This window comes from Phocoena sinus, chromosome 2 (assembly GCF_008692025.1).
Source record: "Phocoena sinus isolate mPhoSin1 chromosome 2, mPhoSin1.pri, whole genome shotgun sequence".
NCBI classification, from domain to species: domain Eukaryota; kingdom Metazoa; phylum Chordata; class Mammalia; order Artiodactyla; family Phocoenidae; genus Phocoena; species Phocoena sinus.
In genome coordinates, this window is record NC_045764.1 from 93,735,467 (window position 1) to 93,747,631 (window position 12,165).

General features: G+C 59.2%; 1 protein-coding gene across 8 annotated transcripts; it reads left to right on the plus strand.

The window, feature by feature from the left end:
* The first annotated feature begins 2,296 nt into the window (after positions 1-2,296).
* On the plus strand, positions 2,297-11,354 carry CCDC9B (coiled-coil domain containing 9B). Of its 8 annotated transcripts, XM_032622653.1 has the most exons (12): positions 2,297-2,435; positions 3,242-3,355; positions 3,569-3,735; positions 4,109-4,181; positions 4,336-4,491; positions 4,582-4,707; positions 5,393-5,592; positions 5,918-5,976; positions 6,529-6,582; positions 6,682-6,781; positions 7,374-7,416; positions 7,501-11,354. In XM_032622653.1, the coding sequence occupies exons 1-12, from the start codon at positions 2,424-2,426 to the stop codon at positions 8,044-8,046; spliced, it is 1,650 nt and encodes a 549-aa protein (XP_032478544.1). In that variant the 5' UTR covers positions 2,297-2,423; the 3' UTR covers positions 8,047-11,354. The 8 variants fall into 8 exon arrangements, with proteins under 8 accessions (XP_032478544.1, XP_032478542.1, XP_032478546.1 ...); XM_032622651.1 differs by having other exon boundaries at positions 4,336-4,707; XM_032622655.1 differs by having other exon boundaries at positions 3,637-3,735; positions 4,336-4,707.
* Positions 11,355-12,165: the final 811 nt, after the last annotated feature.

A 12,165-nucleotide genomic window follows, 5' to 3' on the forward strand; every position in this document is an offset into this window, starting at 1 on the left:
CAGAGAGCCTCTGTCCAGGGGGGAGCAGACAGGCACATCAGAGACTCTGGGGGAAATAGGAGACTGCTCTGAGGCGTGACTCGTGTGAGTAACACTTGGGAAGCACATGGCCGGCAACCGTGGGGCTGTCTGACTATTGGTTTCTCCTGGGCACGTGGCTCCAGCCTGCTGGGTCCGGAGGCCTTTGCCACTAGTTTAGGGGAGTCTTTTCCTGCAGGGCCTTCCAGCGAGCTGGGTCGCCCTCCCTGCAGGAGAGCTGGATTTCTACCTGTGCCTGCTGCTCCCCGCTGCTGTCCTGCCCCCACCCTGGCTGCGAACAGGCACAAGGGGGACAGCAGACCTTGCCTCGCTCCTACAGCCTCCTCTATCTACACCTGCCCTCCCCAAACCTGGTCTGGGGACCTGGGTTCCAAAGACAACAGAGAACATTAGGTCTCAGCTGCATCTCCCCCTCCCAGGCTGGTACTCTGCGGGCCTTCCAGCTCCAACCACACGGCATGGGGCAGGTGACAGGGGGCCCAACTGCCACCCCACCAGGGCCCTGCCCTGACCTTCAGAGACTAGGCTGGAGCTCAGTAGGCAGCACGTGGAGAGGGTGGGAGAAGCAAGTGTGTGTGTGTGTGTGTGTGTGTGTGTGTGTGTGTGTGTGTGTAGCCTCGGTGCGTCACCGTCACTGGGAACGAGTAGACGAGTCTGACTCAGTGGGAACATCCGGCATGAAAGGAAGAGAGAGCACAGTGGCATTTCCAAGCAGGATGGGAACTCTGGGTGGTGGAGACTGGCCGTGGGGTCAGGGTTGCTGCTCCAAGGCCTGGCCTAGAAAGAGGCTAAGCGTGGTGGGGAGGGGGGAGGGGAGGGGAGACAGGAAGGGGTAGTTCAAGGGGAGCAGAGGTTGGACCTCTGACTGCCTGGGCTGGTCTGGGTAGGAGAGAGGGCAGCAGGGCTTTCTGCTCTGGAGACAGAAGGGGACAAGTCATGCATGGAATTAGAGAAATAGGCCTGGTCAATCACGGATGAGGGGAAATGCAGGGACTTCCGACCTGCTGTTCAGGGCCTGGAGGTTGGGCACCTGTTACTACTGAACCAGACTCCAGGTGCTCCTGATACGGAGAGACCACCCCTCCTCCCAGAGGCACTAAGGCTGGGATTGCCAGGCAAGCTGCTCCCCTGGGCAGAGACAGCAGCCTCAGATGCACCGGAAAGATCTGGGGAGAGACTTTCCCAGGAAATGTTGCTTCCTTTCTCGGGATCAGAGAGGCTGAAAGGGCCATCCCTGGAGAGCAAGGCCAGGAAAGGCCCAAGTTAGGAGCCAAGGAGGAAGGCTGTTGGCCAGCCCTGAGCTGTGGCAGTGCAGACCCTGAGGGATGCTCCCCACACCAAGGGGTGACCTGGACAGCTGAGCATCCCAGGAGTAACTGTACTTGAAAATACAGGGAAGGACTTCCCTGGTGGTGCAGTGGTTAAGAATCTGCCTGCTAATGCAGGGGACACGGGTTCGAGCCTTGGTCCGGCAAGATGCCCCATGCTGCGGAGCAACTAAGCCCGTGCGCCACAACTACTGAGCCTGAGCTCTAGAGTCCACGAGCCACGACTACTGAAGCCCGTGTACCTAGAGCCCGTGCTCCGCAACAAAAGAAGCCACCACAATGAGAAGTCTGCGCACCGCAACGAAGAGTAGCCCCCGCTCACCGCCAACTAGAGAAAGCCGTGCGCAGCAACAAAGAGCCAACACAGCCAAAAATTAAAAATAGGTGAAATAAATAAATATTAAAAATATATATATATATAAAGAAAATACAGGGAAGACAATGTTGAACCTAAAGGAATGAACGACAAATGGTGTTATTTTAGGTATGTGGTAGTACTTGGTGGCCTAGGGAGGGGAGCTTCTTAATCCCTTCGAATTACTTAAGCCAGAACTGATGGGGAGAGTGAGGGGACAGGGGATGCTCATTTGAGTTGGGCCCCTTGGACCAGGGAGCACAATGGGCTGGGCTATAGGTCCTTCCCTACTAATGGGAGGGCCAGAGGGCTACTTGGCTGCCCATCTGTCTGCAGGCTGGCCCAGGCTGGGGTCCCACTGGAGCATAGGGCCCCCTGTGTAGACTCAACCCTCCAGGGAGAAGTCCCTGCCAGTCCGTCTGGGGATGCCGGGGCAGGGCAGGGAGAGGTGCTGGGCAGGGCCAGCTGGCTGCCGGGGCCCTGATCCTCGCCCTTTGAGGGTGGATGGTGAGGGCGGTGGCCACGGCGTTCCTGGCTGGGAGCCCAGAGGAGTCTTTTGTAATCACAACATGATCTCGTGTGCTGGGCGGTGAAGCCGGCAGGGAGAGGCCAGCAGAGGCCCGACTCCGGTGGCTCCAGCTTCCCTCCTGCTCTGGCTCCCCCAGGGCTGCTCTGGAAATCTCTCGGTGCCTGCTGTTGCCATGCACTCGGCTGTGAGTGGCACCTTGCCTTTGGCGGGGGGCTTCTTGGGGCTGGGACATCAGGCGGCCACACTCTGGGGGCAGCTGGGCCTGGGAGGAAGAGGGCTGTGCCTATGCCGGTGGGGGGCTGGGCAGGGGCATCAGGCCACAACGGGGTCCCTGCAGCCGGAGAAGGAGGGACTCGGGGGTCTCGGTGCTGAGGCACAGTGTGCCCCGGGGTGGCTCCCCGGCTGGGCCTGCCCTCGGAGCTGGCTCTTTCCTGCCCCGACTGACTGTCGGCAGCTCAGGGCCTGGAGAGGCTGGGCCCGTGGGAGTGGCTCTTTCCCACAGGCTGGGCACAGTTTTGGGGTGTGGGGTCCAGGGCCTGGGAGCTGAGGACAGAGCAGGGGCCTCTCTTTTCACCATGGTTCTTGGCCTGGGAGCCAAACAGCACCCCCCTCGACCTCCTGAATACCCTGGCAACTTCCCAGTCATGGCAGGTTCCACTGCCAGAGCCATTTATAACTCCCATTCCAGGCTCTGCTCTGCAGTGGAGCTCCCAGGAGAGCTGGGGGGAGGGGCAGCCACTGCTGGGAGCTGCAGGCCTGGGTATGAGGCCCCGGCCTGAGCCTCAGAGGTGGCAGGAAGATGGGCACAGAGGCCAGCGGGGTGGGGCTGGGGGGCCTTCCATGGGCCATCTCCCCACGTGACCCTCGCTCTGGGTCTGGAGTCTGCTCCTTGGGTGGTAAGAGCATGGTAGAGCGGGTGAATGTGAAAGTCGAGGGGCTGGTAAGGGATGGGCCCAGCAGTCAGGAGCTTGGGCCCCCTGGCCTCTGCAGGGGCCTCATGGGGCCGAGTCCCCAGTGAGCAGGCAGGAGGAGAAGGATGCAGAGTTGGACAGGAGGATCGTTGCCCTTCGCAAGAAGAACCAGGCCTTACTGCGCAGGTACCAGGTGAGTGGGCTGTGATGGGCTGGGAGGACTGACTGGGTTGGCACTCCCTGTCCGATCTGCAGACCCTGAATGGTTGTCTCTCCCTGCAGGCTCTGGGCCTGGGACCAGGGTTAGGTTGGGTGCGTTCCATCTCAGGGGCTCTGTGAGGGTCCTGGGGACTCTGTGATGTAGTGCCTCTGCCCCCTGGTGTCCCACTGGTGTCTCTCTGTGTAGGCCTGTCGACATCTGTGTCTGTGCACTTGGGGGGCCATGGCCTGTGCTGACCCCGGGCCCTCCCACAGGAGATCCAGGAAGACCGTCGGCAGGCGGAGCAGGGGGGCATGGCTGGGACCACGCCGGAGCTCCTCCGTCCTGACGGCCTCACTGTCACCATCAGCCAGGTTCCTGGAGTAAGACCCACCCAGCAGACAGGGTGGGGTGGCAAGGAGGTGGAGGCCCAGCCCGTGCCAGGGGAGCACAGCTGCCCCCGCTCCTCTGCTTCTCCCGCTTACATTCTGGGGCATACCTACCAGCTCCCAACCTCATGCAGCCCAGGCCACTGCTGGCCCCCATCCCCAAAGGGCCACAGCTGAAAGGTGACCAGATAGAAGCCTCTTCATGCCCTTTTCCAGCCCCAGAGCTCTGCACCCGTACCCCCAAGCACAGGCCGCTCGTAAACCTCAAACCCCAGGGGCACAGAGACGTTGGGGCTGAAAGCCAGGAACAGCGTATGAGGGACAGAGCCTCATTGTCTGAGTGTTTTGGATTTCCCAGCTCAGAGATGGTGGGCCACTGTGGAGTCTTGGGCCCCTGGGTGGCCCCAGGCCCGGATAACCTAATGCCACTGGTATGTGAACGCCTCGCAGCGTCAGCTCCTCTGTGGGCATTCCAGGGAGGGCCAGGGCTGGAACCCAGCCTGGGGAACCACCCAAAGGGCCCAAGCCCCAGCTTCTGTCCAGTGCTGTCTATGTGGCGTGACGGCATGGCCCCTCATTCTGCAGGGGAAGCGGGTGGTCAGCCGGAACTGGGCAAGGAGCGCCCTTGGACCTGGAGCAGCCAATGAGATGCTTGAGGATGAGGAGGCAGAGGCCCACGCGGGCGCCTTCCGCTTGGGGGAGCGGGTGGAGCTGGCTGTGATCATGGAAAACAAAGCCGAGGTGAGCAGTGCTGGTGGGGGGAGCCGGGTGCCAGGAAGGCAGCCTCTTCTTCTCTGGCTCTGCCACACTGCCCATCCGCATCTTCCCAAGGCCAAGCGGATCGTAAGTGAGAAGCCCACCAGAGCAAGGAGCCAGGGGGCAGAAGGGTCACCTGGAGGGGGCTTGGGCCGGAGCCCCTCCATGCAGATGGCCATCAGCTCAGATCCTGCCTGGAAGGTAGCTCTTCAAGAGGGGCTGGGGACATGAATGTGGTGGTCCCCTTTCGGGGGAGGAATAGAAGCTGAGTCACATATGTCCCCCTTTGCGAGGACGTGGCCCAGGCAGGACCTGCAAGAATTTCCCACTCCTTCTTCCTTTCTCTGGCCCGTCTCCACGTTGGGTGGGTCTTGCAGTGAGATACAGTGTAAGCCAGAGGTGTGACCTAGCCCCTTACCCTACCTGGACATCTGGTAGCAAGCTGGGGGGGAGGTGGGGGGGTCTGGAGGTCTGTCAGGAGGGTGTAAGAGACTGGCCATGTGCCAGGTGTGACCTCTAGGTGGCAGCAGCCCCTAGTCTTGGCTCTCGCTCACAGCCGCTGGGTGGTGCCTCTCCACCCTGCCTGCACCTGACCACACACCTCAGCGACAACTCTGTGGATAGATGCTGTTATTATCCCCATTTTACAGATGAGGAAATGACACACAGAGAGGTTAAGTAACTTGCCCAAAAGACACCACTAATGCGTGGACGGAAACCGTGCCTATAGCAAACAACATGTTAGAGATGGAATGGATCTAATTTGTTTGGTGGGGGGACCTCAAGACCTTGAGAGAGGAAGGGGTTAGTAGACTCTGGATCCCCATTCCAAGCTCAGGGCTCTTTCTGTTTCGACCCCGTGGTGTTTTGTGTCTTCTCCCTGCAGGGTGTCCGGGAGCCCCAGAGTCCAGGCCTGGTCCCAGGCCCAGCTCCCCGCCGGCCAGTGGGGGGGCCCCTGGAGGTGGGCTGGGACTATGCCCAGTGGAAGCAGGAACGAGAGCAGATCGACCTGGCCCGCCTGGCGCGGCACAGAGATGCACAGGGTGACTGGCGCCGCCCGTGGGACCTGGACAAGGCCAAGCCCACGTGGGTGGCAGGGCTGGGCCCCCTGCTGGGTCGACATGCTTGCAGGGCTGAGTCGGGCTAAATGTGGGTGTCACTTGGAGGGCTGCTGGGACCCTCCCCAGGGTGATGAGGCTCTGCCTGACCCTCTGTTCGGACCCTGGGCTCAGGGCTGTGTGTGGGCACTGCGTTTCCCACCTTTCTCGGGCCCACCCTCTCCATGCTGTCCTTGGTTCCGTGGCTGGGCTTGGGGCTGGGGCTGGGGCAGGAGGTGTCAGCCCACCAGCAGCCTTGCAGCCTCTGTGCTCCCTGCCAGCAGCCCACCTGACTCCCTCTCTCTGCAACGCAGGCCACAGGACTCCAGCAAGCCTTGGGAAGAGGGCCCGGCCAGGGTGGGCAGCACGAGGGGTGAGCCAACACCCACCCTTCCTGGATTTTTTCACCCCTTGCCCCCGCTTCCTCTCTGTTCCCTGTCTCTTGGTTTACCACTTATTTTCAGAGCTGGAAGGAAGCATGGAAGGACATCTTCCTTCCTCTCCCTCCCTATCAGAGGAGGGCACCACTTCCCATCCTCCGAACCCACAGCCCCTGTCCTGGATTCTGACCCCAGAAGGTCTGGGGAGAAGGGCTCACCAGGAAGTCAGCGCTGGAGTCCTTTTGAGGTGTTGGTCCCTTGTGGGCGGCAGCTGCCCCTTGCCTGTTATAGGAACAGAACTCTGCGTCGCTGGCCCCTCATTTTACACACAAGGGAGCTTGAGGCTGGAGAGGCTCTGCCGGTCACCTAGTCAGGAGTGACACAGCGAGCACAGGGACGCAGCTCCCCTGACCCCCCAGGCCAGGGCTCTTTTTTGGGAGCCAGAACACTCATAGCTGGCGGCTTCCTGGTCCCGAAAGAACTGATGTTCCTGCTTTGGGTCTTTTGTGACGCCCACCCTTTCCCCATTTCCTTTTTCCACTTAGGCCCCAGGGGCCACCGAAAGCTACAGCCCCCACCGTTTCCCCCTGATGGCAAAGGTGAGTTGGGACAGAAGGAGGAGCAGGTCCCATGGGCTGGTGAAGGAGCTGGGCTGCTATGGACCTCTTCTCTCTTGATTTGTGGACCATCTCTTGCAGGCGGTACTACTCGGGGTGGGCAACCCAGCAGACCTTTGGTGGCGCTGGCCACGCACAGCAAAGCTCGGGGGACAGAGAGGCTGACTGGCAGGGCCCGCAGGTAACATGTGGCAGGGAGCAAAATTGAGGGAGGCATCAGGGCTCCCTGATTTCCTGGCCCTCCCCTGCCCCTGGGAGGTCAGGCCCAGCACTGGTCCAGGTGCCTGCTCCAGCCCCACCCCCACCCCGGGCCTCTGCCTCTTGGCTGACTGCTGCCTTGTGGCAGGTTAATGAGATGCGGGGAGAGGCCATCAGCAAAGGCAGCAGCAGCGAGAGCCTGGTGTCCAGGGAGGCTGGTGGTAATTACAGCAGTTACCTCCCCTGGGAAGTCAGGCACGCCTTTCCTAGGCAGCGCAGGCCAGGACACACACGGAGTCCCCACAGAACTCAAGGTGCTGCCGGCTTGGCCATAAACAGCAGCTGGGGACTTGCAACGGGGCTACGGTGGGCGGTGTTCAGAGGAAGTGGCTGGGTTTGGGGAGGAAGGTTGGGCTGGAAGGGAAGCATCCTGGAGCCTCGTTCTGGCTCTGAGGTTCCTCTGAGACCCTTGGGCTCTCGCTCCTCCCTGGAGGACATGGGCTGCTGGCTATGGAGCAGGTGACGTGAAGTGGGATGGGTAGTAGTGGGGCCTGCCATGTTCTGTGTTTCTGCAGGTGGGAAATGAAGGGAGGCAAGGAGGAGCTGGAGAGCCAGGAGGTGGGTACTTGGGCATAGGATGGGGCGGGATAGGGGCATGCGCCCTGAATTCACCAACCAGCAGAGCCGACCTCTTGTTGTCAGGGAAGCCCAAGCACCAGAAGGACTCCAGATGAGAAGGAACACGCGCAGACTCCGAGCAGGATGGAGCCGGGCGGACCCATGAGTGTCCCAGCGACCAGCCCAGCTCCAGCATCAGCATCACCAGAGGAGCCAGAAGGGGCGTCAGGAGCTTCGACAGCCAGTCCTGAGCCTGGCTCTCCACGAAACACGGACTTGCTTCCCCTCGACCTCTCTCTAGGATGTGCCAGTAGCCCTGGGCCCGGGGAGAGCACGTGTGTGCTCAGTCCAAGGCCTGGGACCCAGGAGAGCCCTGTGTCCTGGCTGGAGGGTCACGAGCAGCCCCTGGGGTGGACCGAGCCCCAGGCTGAGCCAGAAGCCCAGACTTGTTCTGGGCCCCCAAAAGGGGCAAGGCCCCTGGAACCCAGAGAAGACAGGCCTGGCAAGGCTGGGGCCCAGCAGGTCCTGGCACCTCGAAGCAGACCCCCCAGAGGAGGCAGCCAAAGGGCGAGGGGCACAGGAGGTATGAGGCGCAGGACAGGGGGTCCTGCCCCTGCAAGAAGATGCTGAGCAAAGCTCTCGGGGGCAGGGGGCCGGACTGGGGAGGGGAGGAGGGAAGACACGGTCAAAAATCTTTGAGCTCTGGGCACGCGCTGGCTGGTGGCTGTGGCAGCCTGGCCGAGCAGTTTGGCAGACTCTCCAGTGGAGTGACACTGTGAAGGCAACGAGCCAACCCCTGTACCTCACGGGCACCCCCCTGTGCACGTGTGTGCTCTCACCAGCAGGTAGAGCCCCTGGCGTATCCCCATGCCACACTTGGTCTGTGAGGCTGGCAAGCCCTGCCCCAAGCCTACTTACTGCTGCCCAGGCCACAAGCTCCCTGACCGTGGCGAGATGACAAGGCTTGGAAGCACTCAGCACCTGGCTCTCCTGGCTCCCATCACCCTCAGGGCCTGGCCTCCCTCTCCGGCTGCCGGCTCCTGGCTCCACAGGTACAGACAGCCTCAGCAGCTGGCATGGCCAGCCCAGGCTCGGGCCCTTTCCTACTCCCCTGCCTCGCACCCAGGTGAATTACAGTCCAACACTCACAGGATGGCCAACCTGGGGATCTCACAATCAGCTGGCAGCCTCCTGCCTTTCTCTGGGCCTCAGCCTCCTGGAAGAGGAGGCTGAGGCCCAGAGAAAGGGAGGCCACAGCCAGCAGGGACAGAGCTGGGGACAGAAGAGTAGAGCTCAGGTCTCTGTGAAAGGAAGGGTCTCTGGAGAGTCTCTGAAATGGGGCGGGGCGGGGGGAGGAAGGAGGGGCCAGCTTCCTCTCCCCACAGCAGGCGCAGAAGCCCACCGTCAGGGACCTCGTCCCCCACCCCCAGGTCAGACATGGAGTGTGCCCTGAACGGGGGCAGAGGGAGCCTGCCACCCAGGGCCATTTCCTGCCATCTCCAGCTTCCTCCTCCCACCGCCTCCCTGCACAGTGTCATGCCAGAGCAAGGTCTCAGGCAGTGACCCAAGAGGCAGAGAAACAGCGACTCCAGCTAAGTATGACATCAGGACTTGTCTTTCCTACTTAGTCTCCTTTCCCGTCCCTCCCCTGAGGCCCACGTCTCCGCACAAGCTGTGGCTTCCTCTCAATTCAACAAACATTTCCTGAGCACCCACTACCAGCAATGCAGCTGGTGGGCGACGGTGACTTTGCCAGCAAGAGGGAGGGAAGAAACCCCTGCATCTGGCAGACCCAGGCTGTGCAGCAGGAGCTGTTCTTGGCTGTAGGTGCCCGACAGGGGCTGGGGATGGTAGTAGGAGCCCAGAGGGAACCATCCCACCGCTGCTCGCAAAGGCAGGCGCGTCTCCCTTTCTCATCGTGTGTACCCTTTGCCCCCAGTCCCCTGCTTGGATCTCCCCACGTGGCTCTGCCACGGTTGTTCCTCTCTGCTGAGGGTCCTGGGCCTCACCAGCCTCTCTGGGCTCTCTAGGGAGTGCCCGGATCATCCCCAGCATCTCTCCACTGTCAGTGAGGCCTAAACTGTGGCTCAACTGTGTGAAGGCTGGGCTTCCTCACTGGCTCTTGCTCCGCTCTCCACCCCCTCTATTGAGGAAGCATGAGGAGGGGGTGTCTTTTTGGCAGATCAGATTGTTTAGAGCAGTGCCTCTCATACATTAAGGTGCAGAGTAATGCAGATTCTAACTCGGGAGGTCTGGGCTGGGCCCGGGAACTTGCATTTCTACTAGGCTCCAAGTGCCGCCTCTGCTGCTGCTTCCTGGACCACAGTGTGAGAGTAAGGGTTTGGACTAGAGTGTATGGAGGGCTAGGGGCAAAGACAGACTCTAGACTCTAAGGGCTGGCTGCTGGCTCCGTAGGGGATGGGGGTAGGCTGCCCCTGCCCGGTGGGAGCTTCCTGGCCTCAGAGTTGGGTGGGACACTGACGCACTGGGTAGATGCTTGAGAGTGGGTGGTGTCAACTTCCTGTAGTGGGGAGTGAGAAAGCTGGTTGGGAACGGGACGAGGTGAAGGGGGTTGGAAGAGGTGAGGACTCATCAGAGGAATTTTGGAAAGGCTTGGGAACATTCTGTGCCTAAGGGAAGAAGACCCCTGTGAGATATGAAAAGGCAAGGGTGAAAGAGTCCAAGCTCAAGCTTTCCTTTTGCCTTCCAGTCACATGTGCGTGGCTTTGGAACATGGCACTGGCTCTGGAACTCACGACTCCCAAAGGATGGAGCTGGGGTAGAGCAGGTTCGGGCAGCCTCGAATTCAGATGTCTCCCAAATAACTGTGATCCAGAATTTGAATTCTAAGATTCACAAACTTCCCCCAGCCCCCAGTGCCCCCAAGTGTACAGATGTGCCTTCATTGAAGGGTCTGTGCCAAGGCATGTTTGACTATGGGATGGGGATGTAGAACTTGGGCAGAGCTCTGGTTGAGGCCTCACAGCAAGACCTAAGCAGGAGAGGAAGCTGGACAAAAGGGCTATGGAGAAATAGGGCTTCTCTCCCTTCTGGATGTTAGGAGAAAGGGATGTCATGGGAATGAGTCACTAGGGCTTGGAGAGACTGGAGTCTGGCACAGGACGTCTTCATTGCAGGAGGACTGTAGTGTAAGGCAAGCATCACCGAACTTTTCTCAAAAAAGGGGAGCCCTTCTTCAGGAACAATGAACCAGCAGCTCTGGGGGCCACCCCTCCTGCTCTAGGATGGAACCAGCTAAGGAACAGGAGGGAAGCGTAGACATCCCTCCACAAAGCTCGGGACCATGGAAGGCTGCTCTGTTTCCTTCTGGCTCCTTTGGTTAAAGGCCTGGCTGGGAGCCTTCTTCTTGGATTCCCTTCTCCTCTCCAACCAACAGACAAGACTGCTCCTCAAAGGTGGGAAGTTCTTCATGGGACACGGCTTCAGGAGCCCAGGCACAGAGCTGGAGGAACTGACAAGGGAGAGTGCAGTGGGTAGTAGGGAGCCAGCAGGGAGATGACAGCTTTACCTAAGGCCTCAAAACAAGGAGGGCAGAAGAGGTGGAAAGCATCTCTGTCCTGGCCCATATCCCCTTACAGGGGGGAGCAGCAGACCACATTGTGTAAGGGAGGTATCTTGGGGATGATAGGCAGCATGGTTGAGGGGAACAAACATGGGCCTTGGAATCTGAGAGACTGAATCTGAACCCTAGGTCTGCCACCTGCTAGCTAGATGACTCTGGTCAATTTTAACATCTAAAAGCCTCAGTTTTCTTGCCTGCAAAATGGAGCTAGTAATACCTATGATGAAGGGTTGTTAAGAAGAAGATGAGAATATGCAAAATATACCTGGCATACCATAGGCACTCTATTCACAGTAACACACAGAAGGCACTCAGTAAATATCTGTCAAATAAATAAAGTAGCTATTTGTTGTGATCTCTGTCTACTTGGTTTTCTATCTTTTCCATTGTCTTCTCTTTTAGTCTCATGGTCACTGGAGTCAATACACTCTCAGGAAAACAGGGATGGATTGTAAATGTTACCCAGCCTTCTAGGACAGTGAGCTGCTTTTAATCCCCCGGGGTAGTCTGGTTGAGTTGAAAGCATCACGAAGTGACTCTGCTCTTACAGGGAATGTTCTCTGCCCTCATCCACCCGCTGGATCACAAGGATATCCTAAGCATTTCCCCCTGACTTTGCACACTGCCTCTTGCAGCTCAGAGTGTTTCCTCTTTTCTTCTGTTTACATCATAGCAATCTCAGGAACTCACTCCCCAGAAACAAACTCCTTTGTGGAGTTTGCTCCATGCCTCCCAAAGTTTTAGCAGCCAAAGGAGCAGCATGCCGGTATTTTCTTATAATCAAGAGACGGGTAATTGGGGATCCCTGGCAGCAGGGGCTCCCCAGCTATCTAACAAGTCCCAAGTTTGGAAGGTTTGACCACCAGTCAGCTCCAGCCCCAAACCCTAGCCTCAGGGACAGGAATAACAGGAAAAGATGGCACTGGACCCTGAAAAGAAAAAAGGAAATGGCAAAAATCCCACTTTGGCCATGTCTTCTTATTTGGGGGCTAAATCAGGGGGGTCAAGGGAATAGGAGAAACTAAAGGCACCGCTTCACTTCTGCCTCTTAAGTCATTTATCAGTGTCCACAGACCCCGCAAGCGTCTCTTCCTGAGTGAGAGATATCAGGGCTTACGAGGAAGAGCTGACACAGGGTGACCACAGCCCCACCGAGGGGGAGAAGG

Excerpts from the sequence above, each read along its gene's own strand:
- CCDC9B (XM_032622651.1), top strand. Across the intron at positions 6,583-6,681 it reads GTTTCCCCCTGATGGCAAAG|GCGGTACTACTCGGGGTGGG; the intron begins GTGAGTTGGGAC and ends CATCTCTTGCAG. Across the intron at positions 7,417-7,500 it reads AGGAGCTGGAGAGCCAGGAG|GGAAGCCCAAGCACCAGAAG; the intron begins GTGGGTACTTGG and ends TCTTGTTGTCAG.